Source organism: Sphaeramia orbicularis, chromosome 13, assembly GCF_902148855.1.
Source record: "Sphaeramia orbicularis chromosome 13, fSphaOr1.1, whole genome shotgun sequence".
Classification (NCBI taxonomy): domain Eukaryota; kingdom Metazoa; phylum Chordata; class Actinopteri; order Kurtiformes; family Apogonidae; genus Sphaeramia; species Sphaeramia orbicularis.
The window spans coordinates 6,955,258-6,968,531 of NC_043969.1; the positions used below are offsets into that span (position 1 = coordinate 6,955,258).

At 37.6% G+C, this 13,274-nt stretch overlaps 1 protein-coding gene across 2 annotated transcripts; it reads left to right on the forward strand.

Annotated features, from left to right (window-relative positions):
* The first annotated feature begins 995 nt into the window (after positions 1–995).
* Positions 996–13,274, forward strand: ywhae1 (tyrosine 3-monooxygenase/tryptophan 5-monooxygenase activation protein, epsilon polypeptide 1). Of its 2 annotated transcripts, XM_030151880.1 has the most exons (7): positions 996–1,235; positions 3,160–3,359; positions 5,671–5,775; positions 5,930–6,138; positions 6,695–6,831; positions 9,984–10,035; positions 12,090–13,274. In XM_030151880.1, exons 2-6 carry the CDS (start codon positions 3,162–3,164, stop codon positions 9,989–9,991), a joined length of 657 nt encoding a protein of 218 aa, XP_030007740.1. In that variant the 5' UTR covers positions 996–1,235; positions 3,160–3,161; the 3' UTR covers positions 9,992–10,035; positions 12,090–13,274. The 2 variants fall into 2 exon arrangements, with proteins under 2 accessions (XP_030007740.1, XP_030007739.1); XM_030151879.1 differs by lacking the exon at positions 9,984–10,035 and having other exon boundaries at positions 998–1,235.

Sequence of the window (13,274 nt, forward strand, 5' to 3'; positions counted from 1 at the left end):
AGGATACATACCAGCTTGCAACAAACATGTAAGTGTATATTATTAGTGTATATATATTCTCTTCTTTCTTGAGTCTGTTTGCTCATGCAAAAATGAAACACCGATTAATATAGATTAAACATGAATATTTAATCGTGATGAATCAAAATTAATCCACAGCAACCCTGTATATCTATATCTATCTATATATGTGTGTGTGTGTGTGTGTGTGTGTGTATATATATATATATATATATATATATATATATATATATATATATATATATATATATATATATATATAAATAATCTTACTATCCAAATAATGTCTCTGTTTTTACTACACTTTTTGGTTGGAACTCAGTTATGCTGCATTACTCTGTTCTGATGGAGAACAATCAAACATAAGTACATAGATCTTTACTTGAGTCAGAGTAGCAACACCACAGAGTAAATATGTTTGTTTTTACCCCTGCATTCAGATTTTAAAGGCTTACTTGCATAAACATACAAACCCACTGGTATGGAAATATACTTGAAGTAAAAGTAGAGTTAAGGCAGAAGTATGGTTGGTAACTGCAGATATCGATGCGTTATTGTCTTTAATGATGCAGCTGGTTAATGAAGGTTTCAAAGTAATTACGGTGTTAGGTATCTTAATCTATGATAAAATCAGAATTTATGTGTTGATTTTTAGTTTATATTAATTATTTGCTGACCAAAATGTTACCTGTAAAAAATGTTACAGTGAATGTAGTGGAGTAAAGAAGAAAAGTATAGCCTAAAGGTACAAAAAAATGTAGGACTGTAAGTGCCCAAAAGACTGAAGTACTTAAGTTGAATTCCACCGGGATAATAAATAGAGTTAGAGGCCTAGACGCGTTATTCACTGACTCAACTCCGGATCAAAAGCCAGTGTAGGTCTCTGAATAAAATCTGAGCATACCAACTGACTGGACGTCGTGTGAGATCTGGTGATCTATGTGCGTCTGTTGCAGAACCCGGATGAAGGTGGTCGCCATCTTTACTCCATCCCAGTGCAGCGCTGCCGGTGGGGCGGAAACACCACACCACTCATCGACCCCAGTTGGTTTCTAGGAACCGCCGCCAGACCTGGCACACTACCGTGTTTCATTACATTTTGTCACCTTTGAAATAGTCCGCTTACCTTACCTGCATCTTCATACAAAATGGGTGAGAACGAGAAGATCTAGTTTACCAGGCAAAACTTGCCGAGCAGGCAGAGCGATATGACGGTAAGCCATACTTTGAGGGCTGGCTCTGAGTGGGGACATGTTTGGTGCTGGGATTTTTTTTCCCCTCTGTGAGCTAGCTAATGTAACTGGGCAATGCTCAGTGTTAGCCACGGCTAACTAGGGGGGGGCTAAACACGGGCTACGACCACCTTGTTTCAACCAACTGTCGTTGACATGGCAAATCATTACTAGGTGGAAGAAACTTTCATCTTACTTGAACATACTCAATGTTTGGAACCTTTTGTGCTGTAAGAAAATAACTAGTTTGGGATGGCCAACAGTGGCTAGTGTTAGCGAAGGTGCTACAACAAATGGCGGATTATTGGAGCGTGAGCTGTCAGGAGTTGCCTCCCTGCACCATGCAAGATCTTTTGCAAGCTAACACTTGAGGTACTGTTTCTGTTGGCAATTTATAAACAAAACCCTGTAGCTGTATTATGTATGTGCAGCCACAGCCATGAGTATTGAAGAACAGATTAACTTTTAAAATTAGTGAGACCTTAGCTACTTGGGGTGTAGTGTGTGAGAGTGGGAGGGCAGCTGTTCGCTGGTGGGGTGTTCCCCTGCCGGATCGATTGGCCTCTTTCCTATCCTCTCTGGTACACTCTTGTCACACTGTCATACCATTACAGGCCTTGTAGAGGCTGTTTTTAGACGGCTGCCTTCGCCACCGGTCATACGTTGCCCAGTAACGTTATGTGAATGTGGCATGACTCATTCACGGGATTTGGACCAAGTGTATTTACAGATGTGATTTAGGTTTAGTGGCTGAATGGTAACCTGGCTGGAATGTAGTCCAATTCACACCGTTATTCGGAATTGGGTTATCAAGTGGTAGCAATAGCATGCAGTTGAGAATTAATGTAAAGTCAGAGTTCCTTAATTACACCAGCCATTGCATCACGTCTCACTCACTATAGCTTTAACTAATGTTTCACCAATTAACTCATAAGGGGAGTACAATCTTTTTTTGTGTGTAACTTAACTAAAGGTTATTGACAACAACGTGTGCTTACTTTACAAGTAACACAGTTTTTAAACCAGCTTTCTTAGTTTAGTACATTTAAACATACTTTAAACTGATATGCGTCAGGTCTGGACTGCATACTGACTTTTTAATGTATGTTTTTTTTTATTTTCAGATAAGATATAGGCTAGGAGGATACTATGCTGTTATATGTATATACTCGACGTATTATATTTATATGGTACTTGCACTATTTTGTTAAGCGGGAGTTAACATAGACAAGTGTAATTGCGTTGTAATCAGGTTGCTGTTCTCAACTAAAGGACCATTCTCAGAGATGGGCTCATTTCTAATATGTTTTTCAGCTGAATGTTGTCTTTTGCATTATGTTTTGTTTAACACTATTTTACAAGAAAAATGCTTGCAAAATCTAACTTGTGGCTTTGACATATAGCTCGACATTTAGCCTGCTTTGTTCAAAGTAAAAATATGTCTGTCTCCATTCAGCATGAAAAATATGGAGATGTTTGTTTTTCCCATATTGCCTTGCTCTGACAAGTTCGTAATGCATTGGTGAAGTGAGGAATTGGCTAATGTTTGTGTTTGTGGAACAGGCTGCCTGTGAAATAAACCTCATGCAACATTGTGTAAAAATAAATATTATCTATGTCCCAAAATTGTCTCATCTATTATGTGACATATATAGCTTGCAGTTACTCTGAATGTCAGCTTAAAGCTTCCATATCTCACAGAAAATTGCAATGAGGTAGTTTAAGGAAGTTGAGAATCAAATTTCACAGATCTTAGATGTGAACTGTGATTTAGTGAGCCAGCAAGATGAGGAAAATTTGCACCTAATTGTATGGTGAATGCTTAGATACAAGTCTTGTTGTCTTACTGCAGGCATTATCTAAATAAACCATGGCTGAGGAGGGTTTCTTTTTATCCCCTCAACAGAGATGGTGGTGTCTATGAAGAACGTGGCAGGCATGAACGTGGAGCTCACAGGTGAGGAGAGGAACCTACTATCAGTGGCGTACAAGAATGTGATTGGAGCCCGAAGAGCTTCTTGGAGGATAATCAGCAGTATTGAACAGAGGGAAGAGAGCAAGGGTGGAGAAGAGAAACTGAAGATGATCCGGGAATACAGGCAAACGGTAAAACTGTTCAAACATAACCTTAAATCCACAAAGTGTTTTAGGTGTACATACACTGATTTTCCATATTTCAAGGCAACAAATATGTTTCTGTTGTCAGACCATCTCAGAATTGGTGTGCACTTATATTAATAATACACACTAGGAGCAGCTACTGGACAGACTGCATCTGAGTCATAGCTGGCGAGTTCTGTACACTCTCTGGCTTTTATGAAGGGAAATAAGAGCTGGCTATTATTCTGGGAGAGGCCAGAGTGTGTCAGAGAGATGGGAGAGGCAGTTGGACTGCAGTCAATGACCTAATAGGATTCAGAGATGGGTAATCCTGCTGTTGAATGTTAATTTCTTTAGCTGTTGTCAGACTCCTATGGGAAGACACAATTTTGTCTATCACCATCACAGCATCTAGTGAGCACTTGATTGAAAAATCAAATAAAGAAGCTAGAAGACAACAAGATTGTTGGTGTCTTTTGGTTTAAAGGGGCAGATATACAGTTGACACCAGAGGTTTATGTTCACTATGAATTTAGTCATAGTAGTCATGTAGTCACTACATTTAGGTAGTCAAACTAAGATTTTAACAAGCGGGAAAGTTCTGATTAATTGATGGATTTCTTTTCTTTCTACTTTTTTGTTTCACATTCTCTGAGGGTGAAAAATCTACATTCACTACATTCACAGTGTGAATAAAACTTGAGCTTGTGAAGGTGATGTCACTTTTGAAACTTCAGGCTAGCTGATTTTTATTTTTGCGAGTCATTTGGGGCATAACATATTGCATGGCTCCCTTTCGACCTAATGTCCTTTTGCTTGTCATGTAAAATTTTAAGTCAATTCACTAATAACTTTTTTAAAAATCACTTTGTTCTGAATATACCATGTTCATTTGTATGAACAATACATAAATAAATCTAAAATACCCCCTCGGACAACTTCTGGCCAAAGGGGTTTTGTAATCGTTTTCTCGTCTTTCTGTCCATCCATTCAACAACATAATCACATTATCTTAAGAATGTATTGGGATATCTGCACCAAATTTATACTGTGGATGCATCTTGGCATGGAGCAGAAGCCTGTGGAAAAAAGGTCATCTTGACCTACTTTTTCAAGGTCAAATGGCCTTGTGCTGAGTACTTTCAAATACATATATGTACAGTGTTCCTGTTGAATTGATCTCTTGGTGTGGTGGTGTGTAATCCGGGAGGGGGGATTTCCATCCTACTTATAATACTAAGGGGGGGTGCGGTGCGGTCCACGGAAATGAAACTTAAACTTAACGCTCATTTACCTTTCCCTACCTTCTGAATCTTTGCAACCTTTCATTTGGGAGGGCAGGACGTTTGTCCTGACCTATTATATTATACATATGTGTAGTAAGTCTAATGCGCGGTGATGATTTTTTTTTGTATGAAATGTATGGTGTGGCGGCAAGGATTTTTGCCGTGATGCTGTGCCACGGCAAAACCTTACCAACAGAAACCTGATGTATGTAATAAGTTTTACACAAAGGCAATCTAATCTAAATTATAGGGTAGTAACTTTCAACAGAATCTTACACTATATTTGGCAGAGGGGTATTAAAAGTGTGCAGCACGTTATGTTTGGATTGGCCATGGCAGATTATGGTATTCAGTATTTGACATCTATTATTTGTATTTTTTATCTGATGTGATTAATTGATAATACAGTGCTGCTGCTCACATCCCTTTCTGAGTGGTTACATGTCTCAAGTGATAGTCTTTCATCACTGAAATGAGAAAAGAACATTCCTGAATCAAGTTTACATTCTATTACTCCATTATATCTATTATATGACCGTTCTCTACTACCACAGTATTTTATAATCATGCCAGGTCAATGTCAAGATTTGAATGTCATCTTAAAGCCGTTTTTCTATTGTTCTAAGATTTGAAGTTTTTAGTAAGCAGCTCTATGTAACGTGAACATGTAACATGTGTAACAGTTCCAGATGTTGGTTGTTTGTTGATATTAAATGTCTGAAACTGTAAATAAAAAAAAACAAAAAAAAAAAAAACACATTTAAGTTTGGTTTGATTTATTAAAAGGTGTATGTAAGCTACTGACATCAGCTGTTGTCTAAATGTGGAAGCAGGTAGGTGAGGAGTACACAGTTCTGTTTATATTAAAGGATGTCAATGTACATTGTATACAGTGCATGTATACATTCAACCTGTGGTGACCCTCATCAATTAGCAGATGAGGTACTTTCCTTCATGGTTACATGAAAGGAGAATTTATAATTTGAACTTTTTTAAATTTTTGGATTAATTACTTTTTTGCTTTTAATCAGGTTGAGACAGAGCTGAAGACGATCTGTGGTGACATTCTGGACGCACTGGAAAAGAACCTACTCCCTTCTGCTGTCATGGGAGAGTCTAAGGTCTTCTATAACAAATGTAAGGTCCAGGTATTGATGAGTTAATGCACCTTTCTAGTCTTGATTCATTGCTCATCTCTTGGTTTTGGCCCTAACTTAACATGCTTTTTATGAGGAGAAAGCCTCCACTGTTGTGAAAGTAAATTTTGCAGCCCTGTGTTTCCTCTATTACAGGAAAGGTGACTACCACAGGTACCTGGCAGAGTTTGCCACTGGAAACAACAGGAAGGAAGCAGCAGAGAACAGTTTGGTGGCCTATAAAACCGCAACCGACCTAGCCATGTCGGAGTTGCCACCCACACACCCCATTCGCCTCGGCCTTGCCCTCAACTTCTCTGTCTTCTACTATGAGATTCTCAACTCGCCTGACCGTGCTTGCAGGTTAGAGAATAAAGAAAAAAGATTGTAGGCCATTTATGAAGTGTTGTCACCTTCAAGTATGACAGACAGATGTCATCAGACAAGTTAATTCAAAGTGTACAAAAACATCTGGGTCATTTTGTTTTCATTCTGCCTTCACTAATCTCCCCTCATTGCCATGTATAAGAAGACATACTGGTATTTTCCTTCACAATGGCTATTGTCATGACTAATGGAGCTGAAACTTAAAACTCAGTTCATGCTCCCTCTTCTTATTTTTGTGCTCCTTTTGTACAACTGATGTTGATGTTGTATTGAACATCAACATCAGAATTGCATTCACAGAAGAAAGATGGGATAAATGTTTACACTTTATGTTGGTGTGGTGTTTAATCATGTTCTGTTTGTCTCAATGTACAGTATGCATGGTGATTTTGTTTTTTTTCTTTCACACTAAAGTAGTACTGAAAGAAGTCCTACCATGTTAAAGAAGATATATCTTACAGACAAATGAGGCAATTGGCCTCATTTTAATAGATTTCAATTTAATAGAGTTGTTTCAACAATGTTGGCTCAGGTTGGCGAAGGCTGCTTTTGATGACGCCATTGCAGAACTGGACACACTGAGTGAAGAAAGCTACAAGGACTCCACACTTATCATGCAGTTGTTACGTGACAACCTGACACTATGGACTTCAGATATGCAGGGAGAGGGTAAGAGACTAATACCCAATATCTGTTCATAATGTGTGTGTGTAGGATGTTGTATTCACTGATTCTCACCTACAATGGCATTGCATCTACAGGCTCTGTATTTGAAGAACTTCTTTTTTTCAGGACCAGATTCTTTGACACTGAACGAACTCATATTTCACTCTTGTCCATTTTCTTTTTACTTTATGTCATGTAAATACTGTGAGCAGCCTGATGGATGCTCTGCCACTGCTGATGGCTACAGTGATTTATAGTGCCTTAATTACAAAAAGTAAGCTGTACATCACTGGTGATTTCTGTAGATGCAGCATGAGAAACTTCTTTTTTTTGTAAGATTTAGAATCACTTAATTAGATTTTCATTGGGGAAAGGAACAGCATCAGCTACCTTAACCAGAACGTCACAAATCTTTTTGTTTAGGGCTGCAGCTATCAAATATTTAAGTATTCAAGTAGTCCACAGAAAATTCCTTCAATTAATCGAGTAATCGGATAAAACTTATTTTTGCTTGGTTAAAGAGCAATTATGAATACATAAGAGAAAATAAGGTATTTCACTTAATAATGAAGGACCCATTGGTTTCCTTTTTTTTTTTTTTTTTTTTTGATAATTAACACTTTTATTTCTTACATTCATATTGCGCATATATACAACAAATGTATTTTCTTGACTAGAAACATTTTCCAGAGAGGCAATTGCAAACACCAAATAAAAAATAAAAATTTAAATACTTATTCTTGTAAGTTTCAAAAATATAAGGCATTAATAAATTTAAAAAAAAAAAAAGGCATAAGCATTGCCTATTTGTTGTGCAGCTGAACTTTGGCAGCTTTAAGTTTCAGAATTTACAATTTAGACATAACAGGAATGTGTTGTGGCACATAAGAGGCAAGAACATTTGATTGGGAACTTGGAACGAGTCCATGCATGAACAGTTTTACACATTTCTGCTATATTCAGGAAAATCAAGATAATGGCCACCCCACCTTATCTGTCTGTCTCAACCTATAACCCCACACACACACGTCCAGTTAATTGATGATTCGCTTAATTTTTGCAAAAAGTAGTTGGATTTTGCCAAAATTAGGCCGTGACAAAGTAAGAGAAAACTTTCACCAAACCATGCACCATTTTGGCCGTGCTTTTGGGAAATTAACCGTGCAAATCACGGGTGCACAGCTTGCTGCTTAAATCTATGCTTGTTACAGTTGTAATAACCTAGCCACACATTTGACAGTAGCCACAGTTAACAGAAACCTAGGACTAACGTTATGTTAATAAGGTATATTAACGTTAATCTCATTGATTTGTGCTACATCAATTTTATTTTATTTTGGGTCCTCCGCTCCATTCTGGGTGTCTTCGGAGAAGATGCTACATAGGAGATGTGCTGTTGTGGTGTTGAAGGGTTATGTTACAACAGACACATGTCACGGTGTTCACCTTGCTGTTCAGTCTGAAATGCTTCGACACTTTCGACATTTTGTGTCTTTTTTATTGTGTTTTTTTGTCTTTCGTTATTGCTGTATTCACTCGCCTGTCTATGCTCCCCTCTTCCATCTTCCCGCTGCTTCAACCGAACACTTCCACGTCCTCCGTCATCTTCCTTTGTGCGAGTGACGTAAGCATGTTGTGCCCCATGAAGTAGTTCGTATGAAATCCCATGCTATGAGCTTTACAATTAAATAAGTGATTCCTCGAGGCAGAGAAAATTCCTTAATCATTTTTTTGTAATCGAGGTACTCTAGTAACTCGAGGAATCGTTTCACCCCTACTTTTTTACATATCAGTTTAAGTCTGGTGATTGTTCAATTGAGTTTCTGATGAGTTAATACTGATCATCAGGGACAGAATCCTATGGTGTGTATTTCAGCAAAACAGACATTGGCTTTGAATTACAAACTGCTTCTTTCTGTCTGATTGTATTATTTTATTAAAAATTTTGGGCACATAATTGGACTCTTCAGCAAGTACCATTGTAATAAGCAGGTTACACAAGCCAGTCATTATAGCCTGAGAGGATTTATTTTCCTATAGCAACTAATTCACTGTACGGTATCGCATGTATAATTCAACTTACGCTTATGTTATTGAATATCCAAGTTTTTTTTTTTAATTGTCATATAGATAACACAAAACGAAACCAGCATTATTAGAGCTAAGTCAAATCAACAGGCCTATAAATATAACTGTAAAATAGTTGAAAATTAATATTTATATCTAAAAAGTGAACAAGAAAATAAAATGTATATATATAGTAGAAGGAATAATCAAATATCTAAGTTGTTCAATACTGAGATAAATTTTTATCTTGATTTTTTTTTTTTTTTTTTTTTTTTTTAGCTGAATTTGTAAATGGCTGCTTTTGGTGTTAGGACTACTGTATTTGCATGCATGTAAAAAAAAAAAGTGTCTTCTTTTGAATGTCAAATGTCACATCATTTTCAATATGCAGGTAAAAATATAGGGAATTGTGGGTATTGGAACACCATCTTACATGACTAAACATCATGAAGTTTTCTGCACACATCATGCTGCTCACAGTGTGCATGCACAGGTAGTTGGTTTGCTGCAGATTTCCTGTCTGTAACTGGGCTAAAATATGTCTTCTGTACAGCTAACAGAGTGATAACTCCATAACAAAGATCACCTGCTTTTCCACTTTACAGTGTTTCATGCTGGGGCTGAATGATTCAAGGAAAATATCTTTGTAGTTTTTTTTTTCCCTGATCAGTGTTAAAATTGCAACTAAATTGTGATCAGCTGGTATACACTGAAATCAAGAAGCAGATCACCACACAGAGAAGTGCATTTGATTTACTTTACGTAAATGATTTCAGCAGAGATTAATTTAGTTTTGTAGTTTAGCCAGTCACTGAATTAACAATAATTAGCCACAGCTGTGTAAATATATCAGCAACTGCATTCAGCAGTGAACTGGCCATGGCTTGATCAGCACCACAGTAGACACCCTTTAAACTGTCATTATGACAGAAAAACAGTCTTTCAGCCCTGTTAAATTCATTTTTTCCTCCCTCTGACAGTTCTAGAAGTTTGCCTTTAGAACCAGCTGTTTTGCAGTGTCCACCACCATCTTTACCTCTCAGTGACTCATCATCTCTGTTGTCTTTTTCTCATTCCTTCTGCTGTAGAGTCCTAAAGGAAACAAACCTGACTGTTCATTTCCCATGTTAACTATACTTTGTAAGTGTTGCTCACCAAGCCTTGCTGTGTGTGTGGCTGCACTCTTCTACCCTCGACACTAACTCACCCGTGGTTTAATAATTGAATCCATTCCACCACTGTTCATATGTTTGGCTCTTACATTAACTTTTAGAAACTGGAGTCTTGGATCTTCACCACAGCCACTTAGGTTAGAATGTGTAATGGTTGCTTAGAGCTTGCACACTCTGCACAGCATTCAGTGAACCATGGTAACACCTCTTCCACCAAGGCAGTCGGACACCTCATCTCAGAGTGGTTCTTTCTGTTTGTACATACAAGAAACACTTAAATCAGGGGCTTGGTCTGGGATTACAGTGGTCAACAAGACCAACAAAAGCTTTGATGACCATTTAATAAAGCGTGTAGAATGAAAGTTATTCTAGTCTTTCTTCCAAAATAGAAGAAAAAGTAAGTGCTTTAGGTGTGATGTGAAGTAGCACAGGTCTGTGGATATGACCTACTGAATTGTAACAAAACAACATAGCATTAATAATTAGCTAGCTAGTTGATCAGCTCCAACATTACCCAATGAAGCACTGGGATGATGTATTTATCACTCACCTACACCAGAAGGTGAAGAACGTACATCCTCTTAAAGTTTGCTGGTAAAAGAGCTGAAAAAAAGAAAGCCTGGAAGTTGCTGCATAATGGGATGCACAACCAACAAAGAGAAGAACACAGCTTTTACAGAGCTTTTTTCGCAGAGTTGTTTATCCAACAAAATCTGAAGGAGAGCATTTGAGGAGACAAAGTGGATGTTTCCGATAAGATTTCGGACATCAGCAGGAACAATGGGAAAACTATACAATCCTCACCCCTCAACAAGTGTTTTGTACTCCTTCGTTAAAGACAGGTTAAACTGAAGTATTTTGATAGAATCATAAATTAATGCACCAACATTATTTTTGCATGTAAGTGGTGTCGCTAACTACTGTAGCTGGCATTGGTTTTGTAATGACTAACTCGTCCTATCACAGTCCAGTGCCCTCGGTGTGTGGACACAGTGTGCTCTGTCACCATAGCTACTAATTTTTCCATGTCAACTGATGTTTGTAATATAACATGGGGATGAGTAGCTCTGCTTACCTGAGTAGTGTTAACTAACCAACATCTTAAATGTAGTATTGATGTATGATACTTAACACTGCCTTTGACTTGCCTACCTTTGGTTCAGGCACATACAGTGAGATAATGTCCTGGTTCTCCAGACCCTGGAAAAACAGATTAGTTTGTACAATGTTTGCAAGTTGAACCAATTCTAAACAGTAGTAAGACCAGTCCAGAAGTAGCACAGTGTTTGCATTGGTGGAAAAGGATGACGCAGAGCTCCCAGTTTGGAGCCCAACTGAAAAGTGAAGGGAGTCTGAGATTTTTTTTTTTTCCCCCAATACCTATGTATCAATGCACCGAGTGGACATTTAAATGTTTCTGCATGTTTTTTGCACAAACCTGAGTGAACAGTTATTCAAACTCACTGAGTCAGTGCTTTATTTCTCTTTAACCTCCTGTTCTATGTGATGTCACGCTGTCTGCTCTCAAATCACTGTGATGTGTTTAATTCCACATCTGACTGACACAGACTAGTGAACATGATAGTCAGATTCTTTTGATGTGGCCAGTTCAGATGTGAAGATCATTCTTTGTTTGTAGATCCAGGTTTTCTTTATTAATCACAGTATATTTGGTCATCCTGTGGCACATAAAGTGTGTAAAATCCCAAAGGTAAAAAGTAAAAATTCACAGCTACCCAAGCTTTCACCTATTGAAAACATAAATTTAATAAAAAAGCTGAAGAGAAAGACTTTATTTTCAACTAGTTTCCAATAGGTATAGATGAATGTGACTCGATGTTATCAACAGTATAATATGTAACAGATGTTTTTCGTATTGCTCAGTCCTAGCAGTTGATTATGAAGCTGTATAAACTGAGTACCAGGCCTACTTTTCTCTCACTCACTCAGTTCTTGGTACGAGGCAGGAATTTGCATTTTCAAATACAACTCTGACATTATCTTTTCTCCCTTATTGTTCAGGTGAAGAACAGAACAAAGAGGCACTGCAAGACGTTGAGGATGAGGCCCAGTAAGACTATGCCACCAACAGCCAACAACTTGAGACCCCTCCCTCACCTCCTCACACTCCTCACCCCCTCCTCATCTTCCCATCTCCTTTTCCCTCTGTGTGACTTACCATCCTCTTCCTCCTCTCCCTTCTACTTTTCCTTTCTTCCACCTCTGCAGCTCCAAGACCCAGCAGGGCCCCGGAGTTAACAAGTTTATTTTTCTCTTCTTTTTTATTTTTATATTAGCCCTTACATCATGTCAAATAAATACCACTTAATTGAGACAGTAAATACAATGTTAGAAAGACAAAGATAAAGAAAGAGTCCCTGGATTGTTTTTGTTTTTTTTTGTTTTTTTGTCCTGGTACAAGTGGTTCTGAAATGTTATCTTTGTTTTCATTATTGTATTTTGTTTTTTGTTTGCTTTTCCTCAATATTTTTATCAGTTGCTGGATGTATTGAGAATTTATTCTTAATGTAATTACAGAAATTACTTTATTACTGATAATGTTGACTATTAGTTATGGGAGCTGTTTTATCTCTGTTTTAGTGAAATGTCATGCGAATCATGTTACCTTTTTATGGGCAGTTTGGAACACTTAAAGTGCCCTTCTTGTTAACATAGTTTTTCAGAGGAAGTTGGCAAAATTCGCGATATCCATGTGGGGCAAAGAAGTGCTTAACTTTTACATCATAGTGATTCTGTTGTTTTTGTAGTTGTTTCTGGACTGTACTTTGTGCTGAAATACTGTAACTGTGCAGACATGCTGAATCTTTGAAGGTTGACTTTTTGGTTTTTGGTGGTTTTTAATTTAAAAGAAAAAAATCTAAACGTTGGAGTTGTCACTCGTGTAAAAGACAAGTCTGAATCTGGCCTTGCTCCTTGACTGAAATCCCAAAATCATGATTGTCGGTGCTTGCTTGAGTTGAGTATTCTTTTCTGTTCCTCCTCTCCCTAGCTTCTTACTAAAGCTCCTCTACATTCAGAGGTTGTCTTCCTTTGCTTTTCTTTTTCTCTTTTGTTTGCTTCATTATGTGTAACTTGGAGCTGATTTGTACTACTGGATATCTGACTGGAGCCACAGACAGGGAATCTGTATTATTCTTACTGAAACACAGCATGGAATTAACATTAAACAATCTAAATTAAACATCA

Coding starts and splice junctions, on each gene's coding strand:
- ywhae1 (XM_030151879.1), top strand. CDS start 3,162: ATGGTGGTGTCTATGAAGAACGTGGCAGGCATGAACGTGGAGCTCACA. Junction 3,360..5,670: donor TCCGGGAATACAGGCAAACG/GTAAAACTGTTC, acceptor GCTTTTAATCAG/GTTGAGACAGAGCTGAAGAC. Junction 5,776..5,929: donor CTAAGGTCTTCTATAACAAA/TGTAAGGTCCAG, acceptor TTCCTCTATTAC/AGGAAAGGTGACTACCACAG.